Genomic DNA, 25,788 nt, shown 5'->3' on the forward strand with positions numbered 1-25,788 from the left:
TAGATGTCTGATTGGATGATGATGAGAATGTTATCCAATCAAAATTCAAAAGAACTCCTCTTTGTCAAAAGTCACAAACCGTACTTGTAGCAGACGAAAATAAGTGTAAAGTGGGTATTCTCTTCCCTTGACCTAAAGTGCTGGCGGAAAGCATGATTTTTCCAGCATGACACCAAGCAAACTTCAATTTTCTCTACTCATTTAATCGATTTCCAGCAACGCTGTCATACTGAAACGAACATGTCGCAAATAACTGGCGTAGTGGAGAAGGGAGTTAATCTTGATCTCGGGTGAAACGACCTGCATGGTTTCAGAGACTGGGGTTTTGCCCTGTTGTGTCGACCTTGTCAACTGTTCTGTTCTTCACTTGACTCCTATGTAGACGAGCAAGACAGCAATATTAGCGTAAACAACGAAGTAAACTTTACATGAATGTCTGTCGTCCCTGCAAAAATGTGTCAGACTTTGAAGTGGTCACCGAGGGAACAAGCCGTCTCTTTTTGAGAAACATTTTATTTTATTTTATTATTTAAATTTAAAAAAAAAAATATTTAAATCCGCGTAATGTTTATGTTGGATTGAAAAAAAGGAGAAGACGAAGCCCGAAAATGTTGGCAACTTTGTTCAGGTGAGGATTATAACCACAAGTGCGTTTAGTTTCTCCCCCACACATACCCACCATTTGTTGTAAATTTAACATTAAGTGCCACTGGCATAATCAAATAAACACAGTTTCTCTTGACTGCACTCAGATTCGAAGATTCATGCACCAGTGTTCATAATGTGTATTGCACACACCATTTTTAAAGTATGTTTGCTGACAGTAGTGAAATTCTACACAAATTCTGTTTCCCCACATTTCTATTGACACTGCCACACCCACACTGCCACTTGTCAGCAACCAACAGGGATTTATCTTGTCAAGTTATCATGAACCCAAGGGCAATATCCACATTTCTTTCTGTGTACTCTTTCCATTCAGTTTCATTTCAAAGACAGAAAAATTAGTAATATGGTTAATAACATTGTAATATATGTTCTACATTTCTTCCCCCTTTGACTGCTTTAACCCATTCAGTATGGCACACACGTTTACCCCTTACGCGTCCCATTTGTTGTAAGAAACCACAACCAATGATGGAGTGTTTGCACACATTACTGAATATTGCATTAATGAAAGACAAGACCCCCAGCCATATGAATATGTTCCCAGTGAATAAAATGTTCAGTGATGCGTGCAAACACTCGATCATTGGTTGTGGTTTCATAGGACAAATAAGACATGTCAGGTGAAAATGTGTGTATCTGTCCTGAATGGATTAAAGAAGGCCAATAAAAGACTGGTGGGGAAGAAATCTAGAGTAAATTGTTACAATGCGATTAACCACTCTACAACTTTTTGTGTCTTTGAAACAAAAGACGACAGGGGAAGAAATGTGGATATTGCCAGCCTACATAGAGGAGACCCTTTATACCTGATTCTGCCTTTGTGTGCGTGTTTGTCAGTTTTTATACGTGTGTTTGTCTGTGTTTCTGTGTGTGTCTTACTGTCTGTGATGGCCTTTCTCCAGTTTGGCACAACTGTATGTTGGCCTGAAAGCAGACCTGAGCCCAAGACTCATTGCTGCCTGCACTGCACACCCGTCCCTTTATCTCTGTGTTCCTGGTATCATTGGCCTCTGCATTATTACTTTATTTATCAACAGGCTCAGGTCTGAACCATGCGGAACTCAGTCATTTTTAATTTTTGTTTCAATTCGTGTAAAATATACCCATATTTTCTAAATCTACAAAGTAAATCAGACCACTGAATAGACTTAAAACTATAATAACACATTCAAATGTGAAAATTCATATGTAAACAAAATGGCTGCAATGACCAGTATGTGTGTCAGGCCATTAAACGAAATTCCTCATCCTAATGAAGAAAAAAAGCTGTCATATTAATTTGACATTACAAATTCCGTTGCAGGAAATCATGCAGACTGCGGCAGCGTGTGGCGTGTGCTGGCATCATGCGTTACCTGACAACGCAGGAGGTGTCTGCAGCCCTACGTCCCTTCTACTTCAGTGTGCACCCCGACCTCTTCGGACAGTTTCCCAATGAAAGGGTATACCCCAGTGTGTGTGTGTGTGTGTGTGTGTGTGTGTGTGTGCGCGCATGTGTGTATGTGTGCATGAATGAGAAAGAGAAAGAGAGATAGGGAGGTAAAACCCTTTGTCTGTGTGTGTGTGTGTGTGTGTGTGTGTGTGTGTGTGTGTGTGTGTGTGTTTGCATGAATGAGAAAGAAAGAGGGAGGTAAAACCCATGTGTGTGATTGTGTGTGTTTGTGTATGTGATTGTGTGTGTGTGTGTGCATGCGTGCTTGAATGAGAAAGAGAAAGAGAGCGAAGGAGGTAAAACACGTGTGTATGTGTGTGGGTATGTGTGTGTGCATGCATGCATGAATAAGAGAGAGAAAATGAGAGAGGGAGGTAAAATAACTCATGAGAACTAGTTGTTAAAATATTTTTATAACACATTTTTAGGGAGAGGCATGTTGGCAAACCATGCTAGGGACTTGATAAGAGATGATCAGTTGGAGAAAAGCTTCAAAAACGCTTGTTAGCATCAGCCATATAACTGAATTGATAAGCATAAACATGTAAGTGATCATTGTGAAGCTGAACGCCAACGCTTATGAATGGGTACATTTTTGCATGGACTTGCATTAATTTGTGCACGTCACCAGTGTTTTTGGCTTATTTGCCACAAAAAGCAAAACATCACTGTGTCAGGGAAAATGATGATAATAGTGTTAAAGTGTGTCAGGCGCCTGTGGTGGAAGCGTGGGATTTTTCCAGCACACACTGCTTACTGATGGAGCCCTCCTTCCCACCTCCCTACTCTCCTTCCTCCCCCTTCCATGGCATCTATCCCCACCAACACCCCTCTCCATCCCTTGGCCGAGTGCAGAGGGAGCAAGTTATGCAGTCGAGTCTCCCAGACAGTCACACAAACCGGTGTTCACTGTACTATTAATAATGAATTTTTGTTTTGGATGCCCTATCTCTGGAGAGCCCAGAGTGTTTACAAATACAATTATTTGTATTTGTATTTCTATCACAACAGATTTCTCTGTATGAAATTTGGTTTGCTCTCCCCAGGAAGAGCGCATTGCTACACTACAGCACCACCCTTTTTTTTTTTTTTTGCGTGCAGTTTTATTTGTTTTTCCTATCGAAGTGGGTTTTTCTATAGAATTTTGAAATGAACAACCCTTTTATTGCCGTGGGTTCTTTTACGTGCGCTGCACACAGGACCTCGGTTTATTGTCTTATCCGAATGACTAGCGTCCACACCACAACTCAAGGTCTAGTGGAGGGGGAGAAAATATCGGTGGCTGAGCCGCGATTCGAACCAGCGTGGTCAGATTTTCTCGCTTCCTAGGCGGATGCGTTACCTCTAGGCCATCACTCCACTATGTGTTACACATACATACATTGATGCAGATACATTTTATAACATTCATTTGCCTAATATATATATATATATATATATATATATGATAGTCAGTCGTGTCCGACTACGACCATCAGAACAGCAGAGGAGGCAACTGCTGTTCCGACTATTTGGGATAGAATTTGATTATAGTGGAGAGTGTCTTGCCCAAGTACATCCACACTCTCTCGGCCAAGAGGGTTTTAGGACAGTCGGTGTTGGGATAGTTCCCAAAGGCCAACTAGCCCACAAGGCTGCAGCACTAAGAGCCAGTGTAATTTTGCCTCCTAGTTTGAGAGTCATAGTCGTTCACAAAAGACTAAGCTGTAAATGGTTTCCCATTGACTGGAGAAACCATTGAAAATACAGCTCTCACTTTGCTGTTGGCCCAAATATAAACTTATGTCAATCTGTGATATAAGCCGAGTGTTGGGCCTAATATACACAACACAAAATAAACAGGTCTCACTCACACACACACACACACACACACACACACACACCCCAGGCAGAAAAGCCACCACATGCAGTGAAAGAAGCTGCTTCCTTCTGAACAGGCGGTGAATGAGGACTCCCTGAAACAGCTGAGCGAGTATGTGATGTCGCTGCAGGTCAGCGGGAAGGCCAGACCCATTCAGCTGACTTTCTTTGTCCGACAGCAAGACAGTGTGACAGAGTCATTCAGTGGTGAGTGGGTGAGTCTGTTGACGCTGTGTTCTTCTTCTTCTGTGTTCGTGGGCTTCAATCAAACTTGGCAGTACATCCATCCCTCTGTCCACTTCAGTCAGGAACCTCGGCGTTGTCCTTGACAACACACTGTCCATGCAAACATTTATCAATCAGACATGTCAATCCTGCTACTGTCAACTGCGGCGCATCAGTTCCATCCGGAAATATCTGTCCACTGACGCAACATCTAGACTTGTCGTTTCTCTCATTCTCTCTCGCCTTGACTACTGTAACTCTCTATTGTCTGGTTTGCCTGCTTCATCCATTCAGTCCCTTCAGCGCATACAAAATTCTGCTGCCCGACTCGTCCTCAGAAAGAAAAGATCTGAGCACACCACTCCTCTTTTGCAACATCTCCACTGGCTCCCTGTCTCACACCGAATAAAGTACAAGATCAGCACTCTATGCTACAAATGTATTCACAAATCAGCCCCTTCCTATCTCTGTGCCTGCCTTCACCTCTACACTCCATCTCGCTCACTACGATCAGCTTCGGATCCACTCCACTTACATATACCCAGATTCAAACTCTCGACTGTTGGCCACCGTTCTTTCTCTGTCTCTGGACCTTGCAATTGGAATGAACTTCCTCTTTCGCTTCGTCAAGTCTCCACACTCAGCTCTTTCAAGTCTGGCCTTAAAACCCACCTCTTCCCAAAGTAGCCTCCCTTCCCTGCCTCTTCCTTGTCTTTTTAGTTTTTTTCAGTTTTAGAGTTATGCTTGCGTGAGAATGACTGGTGCGAAAGCGCTTTGATTTGTTTATGCACAAGATTTAGCGCTATACAAATACCATTATTATTATTATTATTATTAACTCCCACGTTCACTCATATATACGTGAGTGGGCTTTTTACGTGTATGACCGTTTGTATCCCACCATGTAGGCAGCCATACTCCGCTTTTGGGGGTGTGCATGCTGGGTATGTTCTTGTTTCCATAACCCACCGAACGCTGACATGGATTACAGGATCTTTAACGTGCGTATTTGATCTTCTGCTTGCGTATACACACGAAGGTGGTTCAGGCACTGGCAGGTCTGCACATATGTTGACCTGGGAGATTGTAAAAATCTCCACCCTTTACCCACCAGGCGCCGTCACCGTGATTCGAACCCAGGACCCTCAGATTGAAAGTCCAACGCTTTAACCATTCGGCTATGGTGCCCGTCGACGCTGTGTTCAACTGTCCTGTGTCAGCTGCCTGTCTGTCCTGTGTCAGCTGTCTGTCCTGTGTCGGCTGTCTGTCTGTCCTGTGTCGGCTGTCTGTCCTGTGTCAGCTGTCTGTCCTGTGTCGGCTGTCTGTCTGTCCTGTGTCGGCTGTCTGTCCTGTGTCAGCTGTCTGTCCTGTGTCAGCTGTCTGTCCTGTGTCAGCTGCCTGTCTGTCCTGTGTCAGCTGTCTGTCTGTCCTGTGTCAGCTGTCTGTCCTGTGTCAGCTGTGTCAGATGTCTGTCCTGTGTCAGCTGCCTGTCTGTCCTGTGTCAGCTGCCTGTCTGTCCTGTGTCAGCTGTCTGTCCTGTGTCAGCTGTCTGTCCTGTGTCAGCTGTCTGTCTGTCCTGTGTCAGCTGTCTGTCCTGTGTCAGCTGTCTGTCCTGTGTCAGCTGTCTGTCCTGTGTCAGCTGCCTGTCTGTCCTGTGTCAGCTGTCTGTCTGTCCTGTGTCAGCTGCCTGTCTGTCCTGTGTCAGCTGTCTGTCTGTCCTGTGTCAGCTGTCTGTTCTGTGTCAGTTGTCTGCCTGTCCTGTGTCAACTGCCTGTCTGTCCTGTGTCAGCTGTCTGTCTGTCCTGTGTCAGCTGTCTGTCTGTCCTGTGTCAGCTGCCTGTCTGTCCTGTGTCAACTGCCTGTCTGTCCTGTGTCAGCTGTCTGTTCTGTGTCAGTTGTCTGCCTGTCCTGTGTCAACTGCCTGTCTGTCCTGTGTCAGCTGCCTGTCTGTCCTGTGTCAGCTGTCTGTCCAGTGTCAGCTGTCTGTCCTGTGTCAGCTGTCTGTCCTGTGTCAGCTGTGTCAGATGTCTGTCCTGTGTCAGCTGTCTGTCCAGTGTCAGCTGTCTGTCCTGTGTCAGCTGTGTCAGATGTCTGTCCTGTGTCAGCTGTCTGTCCTGTGTCAGCTGTCTGTCTGTCCTGTGTCAGCTGTCTGTCCTGTGTCAGCTGTCTGTCTGTCTTGCTGTCCTGTGTCAGTTTCTCTGGTCAGGCATCCTCAGTGTTTTTCATGTATGTCTCTACATTGCGATTTATTTCTTCTGGATGCTATCATCTCTTTTGCCCCCTCACATCTTTACATAAGGGAAAACGACAAGGAACAAACAACACTGACTTGATATTTAATATATGAAACTTCATGGAAATGTGATAAGTTTCTCCCCTCTTACTGCACATTGCAGTATTGATCTTCTGGTTTTCACCTCTTTCATTTGCTTGAGATGCTTGGTGATAATGATGCTGTGGATGCCAAGGTCGTGTCATGTCAGCATGGCTGACATTTACATTACTGTCACACTCTCAGTTGACGACAGACGTTAGGTCACAGCCATAAAAACTGATTAGAGTTTGTGGATTGCAGAAAGAATCACATCTTATTTGCACACAATATTTTTGTCTGTGACAAAGCAAATACTATCACCAATATGGTGCATTGTAGATGATGTCTTGATCTTGCTTATGTTGAATGAAAACGGCACTACTGAACACCACCCAAGTGAATCGGCAGCAGTGCAGGGTCTCCTCTGGTATGTGGCCACACGGCACCTCTTATTGCAACTATCTGTGGAAGGGCTGCTAGCACTCGTCTGTGACAGGACAAAGCCGAGGTGCGACACAGTATAGGGGATTTGGCACAGCGGTGTGGTTGTAATGTCTGTGAAACAGGACAGGTGGGGCTACAAAAAACAAAAAAAAACAGTGAAGGTGTTGATACATGTAAAGAATGATTGTTTTCCAAAGGAAACCACCCATTAAAAGTCTGCAGGTCTTGATATCTTCTGCAGTCTGCTGCAGTCTGACATGATTTTCATACCTGATGAAAACAAAAATGGGAGAAGCAACACTGCGATTGAACTAAACAGATCAGTTGAGTTTGGGGTGGGGGTGGGGAGTTGGGAGATATGTTTTACAGTCAGGAAATGACAACTGTCATGCTGTTGACGGGCGCAATAGCCAAGTGGTTAAAGCGTTGGACTTTCAATCTGAGGGTCCCGGGTTCAAATCTTGGTAACGGTGCCTGGTGGGTAAAGGATGGAGATTTTTCCGATCTCCCAGGTAAAAAATGTGCAGACCTGCTTGTGCCTGAACCTTCTTGTGTACATGCAAATAGATCAAATTCGCACATTAAAGATCCTGTAATCCAGGTCAGTGTTCGGTGGGTCATGGAAACAAGAACATACCCAGCATGCACATCCCTGAAAACAGAGTGTGGCTGCATACATGGCGGGGCAAAAATGGTCATACATGTAAAAGCCCACTTGTATACATGTAAGGGAATGTGGGACTTGCAGCCCATGAATGAAGAAGAAGAAGAGATGTATAATGCGTGTGTGTGTGTGTGTGTGTGCACACACGTGCGTGTGTGCGAACGAGCACGCGCATGTTTCTGTGTATGTGTGCGTGTGCATGCGTGCAACTCTGTATGTGTGTGTGTACATGTGACAGTGTGGCCAGGTGTGATGGAGGTGAGGGTATCTGTGTGTGTGTGTGTACTTGTGACGGTGTGGCCAGGTGTGATGAAGGAGGTGAGGGTATCTGTGTTTGTGTGTACATGTGACGGTGTGGCCAGGCATGATGAAGGAGGTGAGGGTATCTGTGTGTGTGTGTACATGTGACGGTGTGGCCAGGTGTGATGAAGGAGGTGAGGGTATCTGTGTGTGTGTGTACATGTGACGGTGTGGCCAGGTGTGATGAAGGAGGTGAGGGTATCTGTGTGTGTGTGTACATGTGACGGTGTGGCCAGGCATGATGAAGGAGGTGAGGGTATCTGTGTGTGTGTGTACATGTGACGGTGTGGCCAGGCATGATGAAGGAGGTGAGGGTATCTCTGTGTGTGTGTACATGTGACAGTGTGGCCAGGCATGATGAAGGAGGTGAGGGTGGAGCTGCGGGAGCAGAGTCTGCGGGCCATGGTGGTGACGCTGCTGCAGTCGTGCGGCCTGTCCTTGGACTACGTGCGCAGCATCCCCGTCAGCCCCGCCGAGACCCGCCCCTTCCGCCCCATCCACTGGCACCCCTCCTACTACCAGGCCACGGGGAGGGCGGACCCCAATCGCCGCGTCCACAGGCCTCGCCCCCAGCTCATGTTGAGGTCAGTGCCTGCCCGCCACTGCTGTTTTTCTCCTCCTCCTTCACCTGAAGGTCTTTATTGATATGATACTCGACTCCTATTCTCCTTCACCTGAAGGTCCTTATTGATATGATACTCAACTCCTATTCTCCTTCACCTGAAGGTCCCTATTGATATGATACTCGACTCCTATTCTCCTTCACCTGATATGATACTCGACTCCTATTCTCCTTCACCTGAAGGTCATTATTGATATGATACTGGACTCCTATTCTCCTTCACCTGATATGATACTCGCCTCCTTTACTCCTTCACCTGACGGTCATTATTGATATGATACTGGACTCCTATACTCCTTCACCTGACGGTCATTATTGATATACTTGACTCCTTTACTCCTTCACCTGACGGTCATTATTGATATAATACTTGACCCCTATACTCCTTCACCTGACGGTCATTATTGATATAATACTTGACTCCTTTTCTCCTTCACCTGAAGGTCCTTATTGATATGATACTCGACTCCTATTCTCCTTCACCTGATATGATACTCGACTCCTATTCTCCTTCACCTGAAGGTCCCTATTGATATGATACTCGACTCCTATTCTCCTTCACCTGATATGATACTCGACTCCTATTCTCCTTCACCTGAAGGTCATTATTGATATGATACTGGACTCCTATTCTCCTTCACCTGATATGATACTCGACTCCTATTCTCCTTCACCTGAAGGTCATTATTGATATAATACTGGACTCCTTTACTCCTTCACCTGAAGGTCATTATTGATATCCTTGGTCCTCCCTTCACCTGAAGGTCATTATTGATATAATACTGGACTCCTTTACTCCTTCACCTGAAGGTCATTATTGATATAATACTGGACTCCTTTACTCCTTCACCTGAAGGTCATTATTGATATAATACTGGACTCCTTTACTCCTTCACCTGAAGGTCATTATTGATATAATACTGGACTCCTTTACTCCTTCACCTGAGGGTCATTATTGATATAATACTGGACTCCTTTACTCCTTCACCTGACGGTCATTATTGATATAATACTGGACTCTTTTCCTCCTCCACCTGAAGGTCATTCAGTAAAATACTCAGCTCCTTTCTCCTCTGTCTGAAGGTCATTACAGTTCACTACACCACACCTTTCTCCTCCATCTGAAGGTCATTACAGTTCACTACTCCACTCCTTTCTCCTCTGTCTGAAGGTCATTACAGTTCACTACACCACTCCTTTCTCCTCCATCTGAAGGTCATTACAGTTCACAACACCACTCCTTTCTCCTCCATCTGAAGGTAATTACAGTTCACTACACCACTCCTTTCTCCTCCATCTGAAGGTCATTACAGTTCACTACACCACACCTTTCTCCTCTGTCTAAAGGTCATTACAGTTCACTACACCACACCTTTCTCCTCCATCTGAAGGTCATTACAGTTCACTACACCACTCCTTTCTCCTCCATCTGAAGGTCATTACAGTTCACTACACCACACCTTTCTCCTCCATCTGAAGGTCATTACAGTTCAGTACACCACTCCTTTCTCCTCCATCTGAAGGTCATTACAGTTCACTACACCACACCTTTCTCCTCCATCTGAAGGTCATTACAGTTCACTACACCACACCTTTCTCCTCCATCTGAAGGTCATTACAGTTCACTACACCACACCTTTCTCCTCCATCTGAAGGTCATTACAGTTCACTACACCACACCTTTCTCCTCCATCTGAAGGTCATTACAGTTCACTACCCCACACCTTTCTCCTCCATCTGAAGGTAATTACAGTATACTACACCACTCCTTTCTCTTCCATCTGAAGGTAATTCCAATATACTACTTGACTCCATTCTCCTACACCTGAAGTTAATTCCAATATAATACATGTCTTCATTCTCTTCCACCTATGATACCCAAAGTCTGTCATTAATTTGCCTTCTCGGACAATCTGATCAAAGTTTATTCTGATATAATAGAAGCGCTCTCTTGCACAGTTCGTTATGATGTTATTTCGATCAGATGTTTCCCTTTTTTTCTGGCATTTCCAGGCTTCATTTTCCTGACACTGAACTGTTGCCAACACCTTTGTTGCCATGGGTTCATTTACAGTGTGCCAAGTGTGTGCTGCACACAGGACCCTCAGTTTATAGTCACATCGGAATGACTAGATGCTCAGTTTGATTTTCCAGCCAAGCTTGGGAGAAAAGGCGAGAGGGGGACTAGAACCCAGACCATCACGGACACTGTATTGGCAGATCAGTGTCTTAACCATTCAGCCACCTTGGCTCCTCCTCCCTGGAGCATGGCTGTGGGGATGAAACGATTTCCTGTAATGAGACATAAGGAGATAACTAATAATAATAATAATGGTACTTATATAGCACTGAATCTTGTGCATAGACAAATCTAAGCGCTTTCACACCAGTCATTCTCGCGCACGCATAACTCTAAAATTGGAGAAACTAAAGACAAGGAAGAGGCAGGGAAGGGAGGCTATTTTGGGAAGAGGTGGGTTTTAAGCCCAGACTTGAAAGAGCTGAGTGTGTGGAGACTTGACGAAGCGAAAGAGGAAGTTCATTCCAATTGCAAGGTCCAGAGACGGAGAAAGAACTACCGTTGTATGTGAAAACCCAGAATGTTGGCTGTGGGAATGAAAGGAATTTATGTAACGAGATGCACGAAGATAATTACTGTTGTATTTTGAACCCAGAATGTGGCTTTTGGGAATGAAATGAATTCATGTAACGAGATTCATGCAGATAACTACTGTTCTATGTGAAAACCGAGAATGTTGTTGTGGGAATGAAATGAATTCATGTGATGAGACACATGTGGATGACACCCCTTGCTTGTCGTGTGTGTGTGTGTGCGGAACCCACCAGAACATGGCTATGGGAATGAAATGAATTCATGTAATTAATCCATGTAATGCTACGTGTGTTGGAATGACACCCCTTGCTGTGTCGTGTGTGTGTGTGTGTGTGTGTGTGTGCGGAACCCACCAGAACACGGCTATGGGAATGAAGGGAATTCATGTAATTAATCCATGTAACGCGACATGTGTTAGAATGACACCCTTTGCTGTGTCGTGTGTGTGTGTGTGTGTGTGTGCGGAACCCACCAGAACATGGCTGTGGGAATGAAATGAATTCATGTAATTAATCCATGTAATGCGACGTGTGTTGGAATGACACCCCTTGCTGTGTTGTGTGTGTGTGTGTGTGGAACCCACCCAGAACGTGGCTGCAGCTGAACATGGCTCAGTCGCGGCAGAAGCGGGAGGGAGTGAGGGGGGTGGAGGAGGACATCGGGCGGCTGTGTGAGCTGCTGCACAAGGCGCTGGGCCTGAAGGAGATCCGCTGGGACAGCGTGTGGGGCGTCGCCCACTTCCGCGGCTGCCTGAAGAGCTTCCTCCGCCTGTACGCCCAGCACCCAAAGTTGGTCAGCAGCGCCCTGAAAGGTGAGGGGGTGAAGGTTGTTTGGTCAGAGGTCAAAAGGGGTGAAGGCTGTTTTTGGTCAGTGGGGTGAACGCTTTTGTCAATGTTTTTTGTCAGTGGAGAAAAGGGGTGAACGTCTGGTCAGTGGACAAAAGGTTGGTGGGGAACGTTTGGTCTGTGGACAAAGCTAAGATTTGTGATAAAGATAATGATAATGATGGGTAATTATAGTGCACTCTACCACCTTAGCACAGGAGCCCAGAGTGCTAGCCAATATCACCAACATTGGGAAAATGGTTATAAAAAGGGACTCTATCGGGCACTATAATGAAGACTTAAAGATAAGACAAATGGAATGTGTCAGTGATAAAGCACACACACACACACACACACACGCATACGCACACACACACACATGCACGCACGCACGCACATCCACACACACACACACACACCACACCACATGCCAACACCTAGACATCCATGAGAGCAGATATGTACATATGTGTTTGATATGTCTTGTACCATGCGTTTTCATCTGTCATTAGTTTAATGTGTGTTGTGTCATGTGCTATGTGTTGGATGTCATGTGGACATTGTTGGACTTACTGTGTGACAAATATTTCGCATGCAGTGTATAATATGCATTGTCATGTATCTTGTGTGTGACATGTTGTACATCTGACGTGATGATCATTGTGGTGGCATGTTGTTGTGTGATGATGTGCTGTGCATTTGACACGTTTTGACAATCGTGACAACACATTGTTGTGTGACATGTCATGACAATTAGTGTGTTACACATTGTGTGATATGTTATGATGATCAGTGTCTTACACATTGCATAACATGGTGATGATTAGTGTGTTAAACGTTTTTTGACATGTCATGAGAATCAGTGCGTTACACAATCTGTGATTTGTCAAGACAGTAAATGTGTTTCACATTTCATGACATGTCATGATTATCAGTGTGTTACAAATTGTTGTTTGGCATGTCATGACAGTCAGTGTGTTACACATTGTGTGACATGTCATGATGATCAGTGTGCTACACATTGTATGACATGTCATGACGATCAGTGTGTTACACATTGTGTGATTTGTCATGACAGTCAGTTTGTTACACAGTGTGTTACACATTGTGTGATGTGTCATGACAATCGGTGCGTAATACACATTGCTGTGTGTCGGCAGGACGCAGTCTGCTGTTCAGCAGCGCAACGGGTGTGACACGTCTGGGGGAAATCGTGCTCAGCAGTGAGGACGTGCCCACCTCATGGATGAGGGTAACTGCACTTTGTGTTGGGTTACAAGGCCTCAGGCCCTCTCTGTTTTAACCCCCTGACTGTTGCGCCTGATGAAATGAAATCAGCATGGCATGACTTTAACCCTTTCACTGCCAAACTGGCATTTATGCAGCAACTAGGTAGAGGACCCATGTCACTGAAGGGTGACCAGGTCACGTGTCTGTTATCCATGAACCTACTGCTGTTTATGATCAGTGGTAGGACAGGCCATGTTTTCTACACATCACATTGGGAATCCCTAGCTATTCTTAGACACCATATTTTCTGAGTTTACAGCACAAGGGAATTTTGCACTCTAAATTGAGTGGCGGTGAAAGGGTTAAGTGCAAGAACTCCTCCTTGTGTGCTTTTCAGTGGTCTGATTGACTTTGCCGGACAAAAATATAATAATGATAATGATTGTAATAATAACGACAACAACAATGTGATATTTACATATGTTCTATTTGCAAACGCCTAGGGCTTATTTTCAAGATTAGGCGTAAATGCTTGTAATAATGAAAATAACAATGTACGTTTATGTAGCGCCTTTTGTCTCTCATGCAACCCCAAGAGGAGGGAGTTGAAATGAAGAGTCCTGACCTGTGAACGAGGAATATGTTTTCCAGACTGCCATGTCTCCCACAAGACACTTACTCAGAACCCCCACCCCCACCCCTCCATAGCCCCCTCCCCCCAAACCCCCCAGGAGTTTTGGACAACTATTTCAGTTCTGCATGTTCGAAAACTCAGTGGGTTAGATCTAGATCTACACACACAATGCTAATCATTCATTATTGCAGTCATGCTGGAAATGTGTTGTGAAGCTTTTATGTGAAGAAGAATGCATTAATAAAATGTGCATTATACACTTATGATTTTTTTGTTTCAGTTGATATTCTGCAGTTTGATGTTTCATTTTTCGCATAGACTGTTTTGTGTCGATCTGGTCAGCATTTGTCAGGTTCTTACAGTGACACAGAATAAAAAGCAGCGTGAAATATTGTTGAATCCTTATTTTGGTATCGTATACTGTATACCTTGTCAAACTGATGCAAACTGGGCCTATTGGTTTGCTCTGCTTGGCTAAATTTCACGCGGCTGACAGTACAATGTTTTGTGTCATTTTGGTGAATGTGTGTCAGGTTCCTACAGTGACACAGAATAAACAGCAGTGTGAAATATTGTTGAATCCTTATTTTAAGAAGTAGTGTAAAGATGAAGGCCTAGGTCTGACCACCTTTCAGAATGCTCAGAGCAGCATGTAAACCTGTGTTGCAGTTACTGGCTTCAGTGGGCAGCTATGACAGCGTGTTGGAGCGCTTGCCATACATGGAGAAAAAACTGTCGGAGCTGTTGAACAACATCTGCATCGTGCGGCAGAAAAAGACCTACAGTCATGTGTGTATGCCGTGATTTCTCTCCCAGACACTGACAGTGTGTGTGGTGTGAAGTGACGGTTAGCATCACAGGTGCCACAGTCGTGTGTGTTTGCCTCATTTTGTTCTCATACTGACAGTGTGTGTGGTGTGAAGGGACGGTTAGCATCACAAGTGCCACAGTCGTGTGTGTTTGCCTCATTTTGTTCTCATACTGACAGTGTGTGTGGTGTGAAGTGACGGTTAGCATCACAAGTGCCACAGTCGTGTGTGTTTGCCTCATTTTGTTCTCATACTGACAGTGTGTGTGGTGTGAAGTGACGGTTAGCATCACAAGTGCCACAGTCGTGTGTGTTTGCCTCATTTTGTTCTCATACTGACAGTGTGTGTGGTGTGAAGTGACGGTTAGCATCACAAGTACCACAGTCGTGTGTGTTTGCCTCATTTTATTCTCATACTGACAGTGTGTGTGGTGTGAAGTGACGGTTAGCATCACAAGTACCACAGTCGCTTGTGGCTGCACACCCACCCTATTGACACAGGAGGTGTGCTGTGTGACATTGACACAGAATGTTGCTGTGTGACATTGACACAGGAGGTGTGCTGTGTGACACTGACACAGGTGTGCTGTGTGACACTGACACAGAATGTTGCTGTGTGACATTGACACAGGAGGTGTGCTGTGTGACATTGACTCAGAAGGTGTGTTGTGTGACACTGACACAGAAGGTGTGCTGTGTGACATTGACAAAGAAGGTGTGCTGTGTGACATTGACAAAGAAGGTGTGCTGTGTGACACTGACACAGAGAGTGTGCTGTGTGACACTGACACAGAAGGTGTGCTGTGTGACACTGACACAGAAGGTGTACTGTGTGACACTGACACAGAAGGTGTGCTGTGTTACACTGACACAGAAGGTGTGCTGTGTGACATTGACAAAGAAGGTGTGCTGTGTTACACTGACACAGAAGGTGTGCTGTGTGACACTGACACATAAGGTGTGCTGTGTGACATTGACACAGAATGTTGCTGTGTGACACTGACACAGAAGGTGTACTGTGTGACACTGACACAGAAGGTGTGCTGTGTTACACTGACACAGAAGGTGTGCTGTGTGACATTGACAAAGGTGCGCTGTGTGACACTGACACAGAAGGTGTGCTGTGTGACATTGACTCAGAAGGTGTGCTGTGTGACATTGACTCAGAAGGTGTGCTGTGTGACATTGACAAAGGTGCGCTGTGTGACACTGACACAGAAGGTGTACTGTGTGACACTGACACAGAAGGTGTGCTGTGTGACATTGACTCAGAAGGTGTGCTGTGTGACATTGACACAGAAGGTGTGCTGTGTGACATTGACTCAGAAGGTGTGCTGTGTGACATTGACAAAGGTGTGCTGTGTGACACTGACACAGAAGGTGTACTGTGTGACACTGACACAGAAGGTGTGCTGTGTGACATTGACACAGAAGGTGTGCTGTGTGACATTGACAAAGAAGGTGTGCTGTGTGACACTGACACAGAGAGTGTGCTGTGTGACATTGACACAGAAGGTGTGCTGTGTGACACTGACACAGAAGGTGTGCTGTGTGACACTGACACAGAAGGTGTGCTGTGTGACACTGACACAGAAGGTGTACTGTGTGACACTGACACAGAAGGTGTGCTGTGTTACACTGACACAGAAGGTGTGCTGTGTGACATTGACAAAGGTGTGCTGTGTGACACTGACACAGAAGGTGTACTGTGTGACACTGACACAGAATGTTGCTGTGTGACATTGACACATAAGGTGTGCTGTGTGACACTGAAACAGAATGTTGCTGTGTGACATTGACACAGGAGGTGTGCTGTGTGACACTGACACAGGAGGTGTGCTGTGTGACATTGACGCAGAAGGTGTGCTGTGTCGCATTGTGTGCCATTTTGACACAGGTGTGTTGTGTGGCAGGTGATGGCGGAGGACTATGAGCTGCTGCTCAACAAACTGCTCAACTCGCTGCGTCGCTGCCAGGACCATGTGTCCAGGACGTTCGGTCACACCGACCTTTCTGAACTGCAGATGGTGGTGGATGGGTGAGTGTGATTGACGCTTATAGGGGCCACTCTTCTTTGTCTTCTTTGTTCATGGGCTGCAACTCCCAATTTCACTTGGATGTACACATGTGGGCTTTTACATGTAGGACTGTTTTTACCCTGCCATTTAGGCAGCCATACTCCGTTTTCGGGGGTGTGCATGATGGGTATGTTCTTGTTTCCGTAACCCACTAAATGCTGACATGGATCTTTCACGTGTATATTTGATCTTCTGTCTGCGTGTACACACAAAGAGGTTGCAGGCACAAGCAGGTCTGCACATATGTTGACCTGGGAGATCAGAAAAATCTCCACCTTTTACCCACCAGGCGCCTTTACCAAGATTCGAACCTGGGACCCTAGGACTGAAAGTCCAACGCTTTAACCACTGAGCTGTTGCACCCATCAGGGGTTATACCATTTCTTACCAATCAAATTCTGGAAAAGTTGCTGCCCACAGACGAGCAGTTTTTGGGTTTTTTTTCAGTAGTCACTGTTAAAAAAATTCAGAGGTGTAAAAAGTTTGCTTTGCCATGATTTTAAATGAATTTTCAAATACTGCACTCACTTGAAGTTCAGAGAGTAGTTTTCCCTTGACACTCTTGTGTGGCAAAGTCCTGCCTTCACCCGTTGTCTTTTACGGACAGCAACAGCCAAAATCGAATGTAAAATCGAGTCACAAGCAGCTGTTTGTCAGCTGCAGTCTACAGGTCTACAGATTTCATGGGACTGAAAATTTGTCGCTCTCAGTCAGAAATGTGTTGAAGGGGGCTGAACAATTTGGTCAGTTCTGTTCAAAGTTCCTTTGTTTTTCCAGTTTCTGCGGCGACTAAGAAGCAACAATGATGTTACAATGCAGAGTGTGGTATGCAGACACATAAATTCTCCTTCCTTTATCCACAAGTCCCAAACATTTTTCAACACCAGTTACATGCGGTTGGTGTTGACACATCACATGTAGAGAGCAAATTAACTGTCTTTTTCTTATACTTGTGTTGATAGAAAGCCTACTTTATCTATCTATCTAAAGAAGAGAGAGAAAGAATTGTGTGTGTATGTGTGTGTGTGTCTATCTATCTATCTATCAATTTAAAGAAGAGAGAAAGAATTGTGTGTGTTTGTGTGTGTGTGTGTATGTTTGTGTGTGTATCTATCTATATATCTATCTATATGTCTATCTTTCTATCAATCTGTCTATCTATCTATTTGAAGAAGAGAGAGAAAGAATTGTGTGTGTGTGCGTGTGTTTGTGCGAGCATATCTGTCTATCTATCTATCTATTTAAAGAAGAGAGGGAAAGAAGTGTGTGTGTGTGTGTGTGTGTGTGTGTGTGTATTTAAAGAAGAAAGAGAAAGAATTATATGTCTGTGTGTTTTCCTTTTTTTCTGTATGTTCTTTGTATCATGAAAAAAAAAAGTTATTTAAAATGAAAAAAAAAGAAAAAAGAATGTGACAAGAACATGCACTTTGTTTTATATTTCTCAGGGAGAACGCCCCCATGACGCTGACGACGACGGGCATGTTCCTAATCCCAGCCTCTCTGCCCGGAACTCTGGTGGTGGACTTCATACAGGCCAACAGGCAGAAGGCCCTGGCTGTCAGCGCCCAAATGGACAGGTCTGTCTTGAAGATCAAATACGCTCATTGAAGATCTTGTAATCCATGTCCAGATATGCTCATTAAAGATCCTGTAATCCATGTCAAAATATGCTTGTTAACTCTCTCCTTACGAACGGCGAAAGAGACGACGTTAACAGCGTTTCACCCCAATTACCACCATCAAAATATTGCAATCGGAAGGCTCTTGTACTGAAGAGGTAAATGTTGACAAAGAAAACCACCATTCTGACGACGGAAGCTAAAGGTTAGGTCATTCAGACACCCACTGGACATCCGAGGGGTCTGTGTAGAGGAGAATAGAGGACTGGCCGTACTGAGTGAGTTAAAGATCTTGTAATCCATATCCAAATGATCTTGCTAAATATCCTGTAATCCATGTCAGCGTTCGTTGGGTTATGGAAACAAGAACATACCCAAGCATGCACACCCCCAAAAATGGAGTATGGCTGCCTACATGGCAGGGTGAATAAAGAAAATGGTCAAACACATAAGATGTTACATGTCTGTATGAGTGTGCGTGTGTGCGTGACTGAAACCTGAGTGGATGGCACAGGAAACGAAAAATGAGCACCCAGTGGCAGCTGTCGGTCAGCTCAGCCCAGGTAGGCAGCCTGTTGTGCAACGGACTCCGTGTTTGTAAAGCGCCTGGAGCTTGGTCTCCTACTGAGGATAGGCGCTGTATAGTTTCAGTTTCAGTTTCAGTAGCTCAAGGAGGCTTCACTGCGTTCGGACAAATCCATATACGCTACACCACATCTGCCAAGCAGATGCCTGACCAGCAGCGTAACCCAACGCGCTTAGTCAGGCCTTGAGAAAAAAAAAAGAAAAAAAAGAAGAAAGGTGAATAGATAATAGATAAGCTTACATAAATAAATAAATAATAATTATAATAAAAAAATAGTAGTAATAATAATAATAATAATAAAAAGATAAATAAATAAGACAACAGTGATGATAAATAAGCAAATAAATGTAAAACATGAAGACACACATTCACACATACACCCACACATGCATAACAGATATGCACCAAACATGCAGTTTCACAGATATGAAAGCACAGTCAAATACATATAAATGTACATGAGCTCCAACACACACACACACACACACACACACCACACATTACCCTGCACCTCCTCTACCCCCTCCTCCACACACTCATTTCTAGTCTACGTATCGCAGCTTCCACGGCACACACACACACACACACACACACAGACGCTGTATAGGTATCCATATCATCATCATCATCATCATCATTATCAGCAGTCAGCGTTGTCATGTTACTGTTTGAGATCAGTTGAGTTACTTACTGTAGGAGGCATCACCGCATTCGGACAAATCCATATACGCTACACCACATCTGCTAAGCAGTTGCCTGACCAGCAGTATAACCCAATGCACTTAGTCAGGCCTTGAAGGGGTGAAAAAATGAAGTAAAACAAGAGAGGCAAGGCCTTCAAGACTCACTTGTGACTGAGAGTAAAACACACAAGCTTTTTATGTATTGAGTATAATTTCAAAATGTAATGTTTAAGATGAGAAAGATCAGTTTAAAGCAAATTAAGTCCCCTAGCATTAATTACAGAGTAATTTCCCTTTTTTGACCACTCTGCACCAAAACGTTTGCAAATAAATAAAACTTCCATGCTTAGCAAAAGAAGTTCCTGTTTGAACAAAAAATGATAATAATGACTGCTCTTGTTGTTGGGTCAGAATATCAGATCAAAGTGCCAAGTTTAGAGAATACAAAAAATATAAATATAACAGTAAATGCAGTTTGCATGTAATTAGGCTTCATTATTTATTTTTTTGTGCCCATCCCAGAGGTGCAATATTGTTTTAAACAAGATGACTGGAAAGAACTGAATTTTTCCTATTTTTATGCCAAATTTGGTGTCAACTGACAAAGTATTTGCAGAGAAAATGTCAATGTTAAAGTTTACCACAGACACACACACACACACACACACACACAGACAACCGAACACCGGGTTAAAACATAGACTCACTTTGTTTACACAAGTGAGTCAATAAGATACATGAACAAATTAGTTGCTGATTGAATTGTATTATACTGTACTGTACTGTATTCTGTTGTATTACTTCTTATCACACCTGATTTCTGTGTGAAAGCCGGGGTGCTCTCTCTGGGGCGAGAACGTGTGACCATAGCGCAGTGCCAACCATTTTTTTTTCTTTTCATTTTTTTGATTCTGCAAGTGTATTTGTTTTACTATCAAAGTGGATTTTTTTTCTACAGAAGTTTGCCAGAGACTGCCCTTTCGTTGCTGTGGGTTCTGTTATGTGTGCCAGTGCATGCTGCACATGGAACCTTGGTTTTGTTGTCTCATAGGAATGAGTATCTCACAGACCTTTTGAGTGGACAAATGCAGAAGAAGTACCAAACTTGGTTTATTCAAAACAAATGCTTTGATAAGGTGGTCACTTTGTTCTTTCCACCCTCAGTTGCCTGGAGAAGAAGCAGTATTGAGAGGGGATATATTTTCTACAAACACTTCAATGATATGGTTATGTTATTCTTCAAACAAACATTTTAGTGATATGGTCCCTACCCTCTTTCCACCCTCAGTTGCCTGAAGGAGGAAGTGAAGAGCATTGAGAGGTGTGTGGCCATGCTTAGAGGGGATATATTTTAAACAAACGTTTTTATGACATGGTCACATTTGTTCCTTCCTTCCGCTCGCAGTTACTGCCTGAAGGAGGAAGCGGAGAGCATTGAGAGGTGTGTTGCCAAGCGGAGAGGTTGATAGATATGCTTTAAACAAACATTTTTATGACATGATCACTTTGTTCTTTCCACCCACAGTTACCTGAAGAAGGAAGTGGAGAGCATTGAGGGGGAATATATTTTTAACAATCATTTTTATGACATCATCACTTTGTTCTTTCCACCCACAGTTACCTGAAGAAGGAAGCAGAGAACACTTAGAGGAGATATACATAAAACAAACATTTTTTATGACATGTTCACGTTTCTCCTTTCCACCCACAGTTGCCTGAAGGAGGAAGCGGAGAGCATTGAGAGGTGTGTGGCCACGCTGGAGCTGCTGGAGCTGAGCAAGGACGAGACGGTGACGCCCCAGCAGATGGCGCTGTGCTGTGACCGGTTGACCCGCGAGTACTGGAGGTTCTGCGTGTCACTGAACCAGTCCCGCCTCCATGTGTCCCACTACTACACCGTCAAACAGGACGGCCAGATCTGTATTCCCTGGGACTGGGTCGGGGAGGAGGAGCCGTGACCTTGGCCTTGTGCTGCTGCAGGGGGAAACCTTGGCATTTTGCAGTGCCCCTGATAGGACAGTCTGGCCCTGCTGATGTGTTTTGATGAGAATTGTACTGTTTCCATTTATTTAAAATTTTTTATTAATTTTATTTAAAAGTTGAATGATTGGCAAGAATTGTAAAGTCTCAACACGTTTTTGTCTAATTCAAAAGTCCGACAATTCAAGTATTACAAAATGCATGTGTTTGGTATGCATGTGCTGGCGTGTGTATGTATTGGCATTTTCTTCTTCATAAATGCATTGTTTCATTTTTGATACTGAAATCGTGTTCGTCTTTGCCCATGAAGGGTAGCATTTGAAAGGGATGAAAAGATGGTTGTTTTGACGAACATGTTCATGCAAGGTGCAGTCTCCCTTCAATATTTAGTCATGGTAGAGACCTCCTGCAGTGTATTGTATTACTCTTGACAAGTGTGAATGCTCAAACGGTGCATGATTTTATTTTATTTAGCATGCTGGAAACTCTTGACAACTCATTCTATTTATGAGATTTGACAAATATAAATGCACAAACACTCAGCAACGGTGCATAATTTCTCCTATTTGACAGTTCTTGACAGGTGTGAATGCACAAACCAGGCACATTTAAGTGACAGGCAGAGATGAATGTGATAAAATGGTTTACTTGCTGAATTTGACAAAAAGGCAGCATTACAAATGAAAGATTCATAATCGAGCAAAACTTTAATGAACATAAGAATTTGCTTTACCAGTGTCTGGGCATTTCCATTGCACGACATGCAATTGTGATGAATAAGTGGATGCAATTTGTAGCTTTCTGTTCTGTATATATTTCTTACCACAGCTTTCCCCTATCCTTTTTTACCAGCAACATTTTTTTAATGGCACACAAATCTTACTGTTGCCTTGATTCATTGATCATAGTATATAATACCAACATGAATATGTTATTTTCTGCACATGAAAAGCATAGTCTATTTAATCTAAACAGTCCATCATATGTCATGTTTCACAATTACTTGAATCATTCAACTGAGCATTAAGGAAGCAGAAATAAAGTAAGTTCTCAAGAATCACACTATCTCCTGGTCCCTAGCAATGTTATTCAGTAATTTTTTAATCAGATATTTTTATTTGTATGGTTGTGATTTAAATACTGACATGCAACACATGGGCTTGCCCTTAATGAAGCGTCACCTATTGCCCTTTGCTTTCAATGCAGATGTTTTGTTTGATTTTGCAGTTACTGCCTGTAGTAATGAGCTCCTTGCAGCAGGCTTTTTTTGTAAAGTATTGAGCTTGCATCACATCTCAGTGATGTTTAGTTTTTGGGAACATTGTGATTTTGAAAGCAGACATCTGATGAAAGCTTGCATTGGTACCCGGAAAGACTTATGCATTGCCTTGTCGGTAAAGCAACTGATGTTTATTTTCACCCTTTACTTTGCATGTCTTTCTGTGTGTAAACGTTTGAGTATGGAAACAAAATGTTATGGCAACGTGTGCAGCTCTCTGTGAAATGTCTGTTCTCAAACACAGGTCTTGATTGCAGACTGACCTAGTGAGCAGTGAGGAATGTAAAGTGGGGGTGGAGGTGTATGTGTGTGTGTGTGTATGCTGCCCTTACATCTGTCATTCCAGTGGCAATACTCTAAGGTAAAAGGATTTTTTGTTGTTGCTTGCATGACCATTTTTATCATGCCATTTAGACAATGATTTTAAGATTTTAGCACCTGGAGATATGTTTGTGTTTCCATAATTCACTAAATGCTGACAGAGATAATGGACTGTATAACATACATTTTTGATTTTGTGTGTGTGTATTGTGCACAAAAGGGATTGAGACTCTTGCAGGTTTATGGTTTCAATCAAGACAACACCTGGTGGGTTAAAATTAAAATTTCAGATGTTCTCCCAAGTAAATTATCCTAGTCATTGCTATGTGTGAATATCTATGTTTCTCACATTTATGCCTCAGTATTTGCAAATTTTGGATTAGTGGCATTACCCCCTCACTAATCATCAGTGGCATTACCCCCACATTGATCATTATGAATCCCCCATTATCATCAGGGTTCAAACTGAAAACTTAAAAACTAACATTTTAAAACTTTCAGCAGAAAAAAAAAGATAAGGGGCACATTTCACAAAACGATTTACCACATGCAACCAAAGCTTCCATTACAGAAGTAGGCAAAATATCATTATAATGTATGGGTATGGATATCATTTGTCAACAGGTCGAGTCTGCTGACCCATTTAGCAGTTAAAATGTTAATTTAGCAGGTATTCCAAAGGCTCAAATGCACATTTTTTATGTTCTGTTTGCATGTCTGGCTATATTGTGAACTGAACAGTACAGTGTCCACGTAGAAATATATAATTTTTTGTGCACAATGAGTTAGAACTGAGTTGAGACAGATATTACTGATGATGAACTGGCTTGAGAGTCTGATGGTCTTACAGTTGGGAAAACTAATTTCACTGCTGCCGAGTCAGCCGGACACCTGTGCAGATCTGCTTTTACTCATGAGCTGTCCATTGTTTGTGGGTCAAAACTGTTTATACATTGATTGAATAATAGCAGCCATATTGTGTTTGTGTCTTCTCTGACCCAGTTACTTTTAAACCCTGTATGGTGTGTCAGATTGGGTTATATTTCTGTTTATAACGACCCTGAGATTGTATTTATGAATTCCCATGCGGAATAATAAAGTATTTTTCACTTTATTTGATTTTTTTTTACAATTCTTTAACATTTATTTTTATGGTCAGTCACAGACTTTATCTCCTGGACATCATTCTTCATTGCAGGCCTACAATCTTCCATACTTTTATAAAAAGCAGACAAGTCTTGTCACCATTTATCTATTTTTGATTTCTAGTCCTCGCAAATGGTTTACTGAACTGGGGAGCCTGGGAGATACCAACATCTGTGGTGTTGATTCATGAATTTGAACAATGCGCTCAGAGATGGAGTCCCTGAAGTGAGTAACATAATTATAACTATGGTCATAAGTCTCAGTCTTTCCATTTGAGACCACAGATAACCAACTCTGGGTGGAAACCAGTCCAGCTGGGGCTGAAAAGTGGCGGTGATATGCCTTTTGTTTTCATCAGGTTTGATTGACACCATATTTCAGCATGAGTCAAGTATGGAAACTATGGCTTGAATCATTTTGAAAGGTAACACTAGCGTGGTGTGCTTGTAGATGAAATGATTGATGCTGCAAAGCTGTGGTTGAGAACAGGGTGTTTTTCCTCTTGCACTTGTTGGCTGTATATATATATATATATTATATTGGTCCTGTCTATGTGTACAGGAATGTTTGTTTGGAACAAGAGTTGTATGGTGTAAGTCCCGGATCTGAATTCCTAAATGTGCTTGAATGGTTGTGGTTAGACAGCAAAGTGCATTTTTAGTGTAACAGTTTCTGATGCACAAGTGATTTCTGTGATTGAAAAACAAAAAGATATATATTCACAAAAAAAATCTCTGGAATGTTGTTATGAATGGAAGTAAAGGCCATAACAAAAGCAAGAATGGTGACTTCTCTTTAATATCAAGAAAGACAGTCATGTTGATGCCAGAAAACACGTCACATTACAAAACAATTTTGTTCTTTTCTCACCACTGTCCACGCCGCCAACTTGTATCCTCACCTCACCCGCACATGCAGTTTCCTCACATCACGTGAACTACAATTCAGTTTTCCTACTCTAAGAGACATCACATAATCATGCACCTCCAACCATCACCTCCACAAAAAATGCTACCTGCATAACACAAGTGACCTAAGGCTGTGTACAACACTTTGCTCTCAACCATTTAGTAGTGTTGCACTTCCAGGATTTGAGTTTAACGAACGAGATGAAATCAACATTACTACTACTACTACTGAACTTGTTTATTGTGCACAAGTCTTGAATATGGTCTGATGAGTAACTGAGCTGAAGACTAATGTTTAAACAAAGTCCAAACTGAATATTCCTTAAGTTCTTCATTCAAGCATGTGATCAGCAACTGTGTAATCTCTTCATAAACCACCAATATTTCATTGTTAATATCTCTGGTTTTCAGAAGGAACTGTATAACCTGTTCTTGGATACATACCTAATACACACCTCATACATGTTGCATGCAATGAAACACAAATGCATAATATTGTAATGCATCACATACATATATTACCATGATCACTAATGCCTGTTTATAAA

General features: G+C 43.2%; 1 protein-coding gene across 3 annotated transcripts; it reads left to right on the plus strand.

Annotated features, from left to right (window-relative positions):
• The first annotated feature begins 125 nt into the window (after positions 1-125).
• LOC143300572 (T-cell activation inhibitor, mitochondrial-like) lies at positions 126-25,088 on the plus strand. Of its 3 annotated transcripts, none has more exons than XM_076614335.1 (10): positions 126-628; positions 1,973-2,111; positions 4,039-4,168; positions 8,252-8,492; positions 11,732-11,955; positions 13,129-13,220; positions 14,502-14,621; positions 16,554-16,678; positions 18,164-18,295; positions 21,318-25,088. In XM_076614335.1, the coding sequence occupies exons 1-10, from the start codon at positions 609-611 to the stop codon at positions 21,562-21,564; spliced, it is 1,470 nt and encodes a 489-aa protein (XP_076470450.1). In that variant the 5' UTR covers positions 126-608; the 3' UTR covers positions 21,565-25,088. The 3 variants fall into 3 exon arrangements, with proteins under 3 accessions (XP_076470450.1, XP_076470451.1, XP_076470452.1); XM_076614336.1 differs by having other exon boundaries at positions 8,261-8,492; XM_076614337.1 differs by lacking the exons at positions 126-628; positions 1,973-2,111 and having other exon boundaries at positions 4,056-4,176; positions 8,261-8,492.
• Positions 25,089-25,788: the final 700 nt, after the last annotated feature.

The sequence above is a fragment of the Babylonia areolata genome, chromosome 26 (assembly GCF_041734735.1).
Source record: "Babylonia areolata isolate BAREFJ2019XMU chromosome 26, ASM4173473v1, whole genome shotgun sequence".
In the NCBI taxonomy this organism is placed as follows: Eukaryota; Metazoa; Mollusca; class Gastropoda; order Neogastropoda; family Buccinidae; genus Babylonia; species Babylonia areolata.

Bases quoted from the DNA above. Each gene is read 5' to 3' on its own strand.
- LOC143300572 (XM_076614335.1), top strand. From the start codon at position 609: ATGTTGGCAACTTTGTTCAG. The intron at 11,956-13,128 runs GTGAGGGGGTGA...GTGTGTCGGCAG, and splicing joins GGTCAGCAGCGCCCTGAAAG to GACGCAGTCTGCTGTTCAGC. The intron at 13,221-14,501 runs GTAACTGCACTT...CCTGTGTTGCAG, and splicing joins TGCCCACCTCATGGATGAGG to TTACTGGCTTCAGTGGGCAG.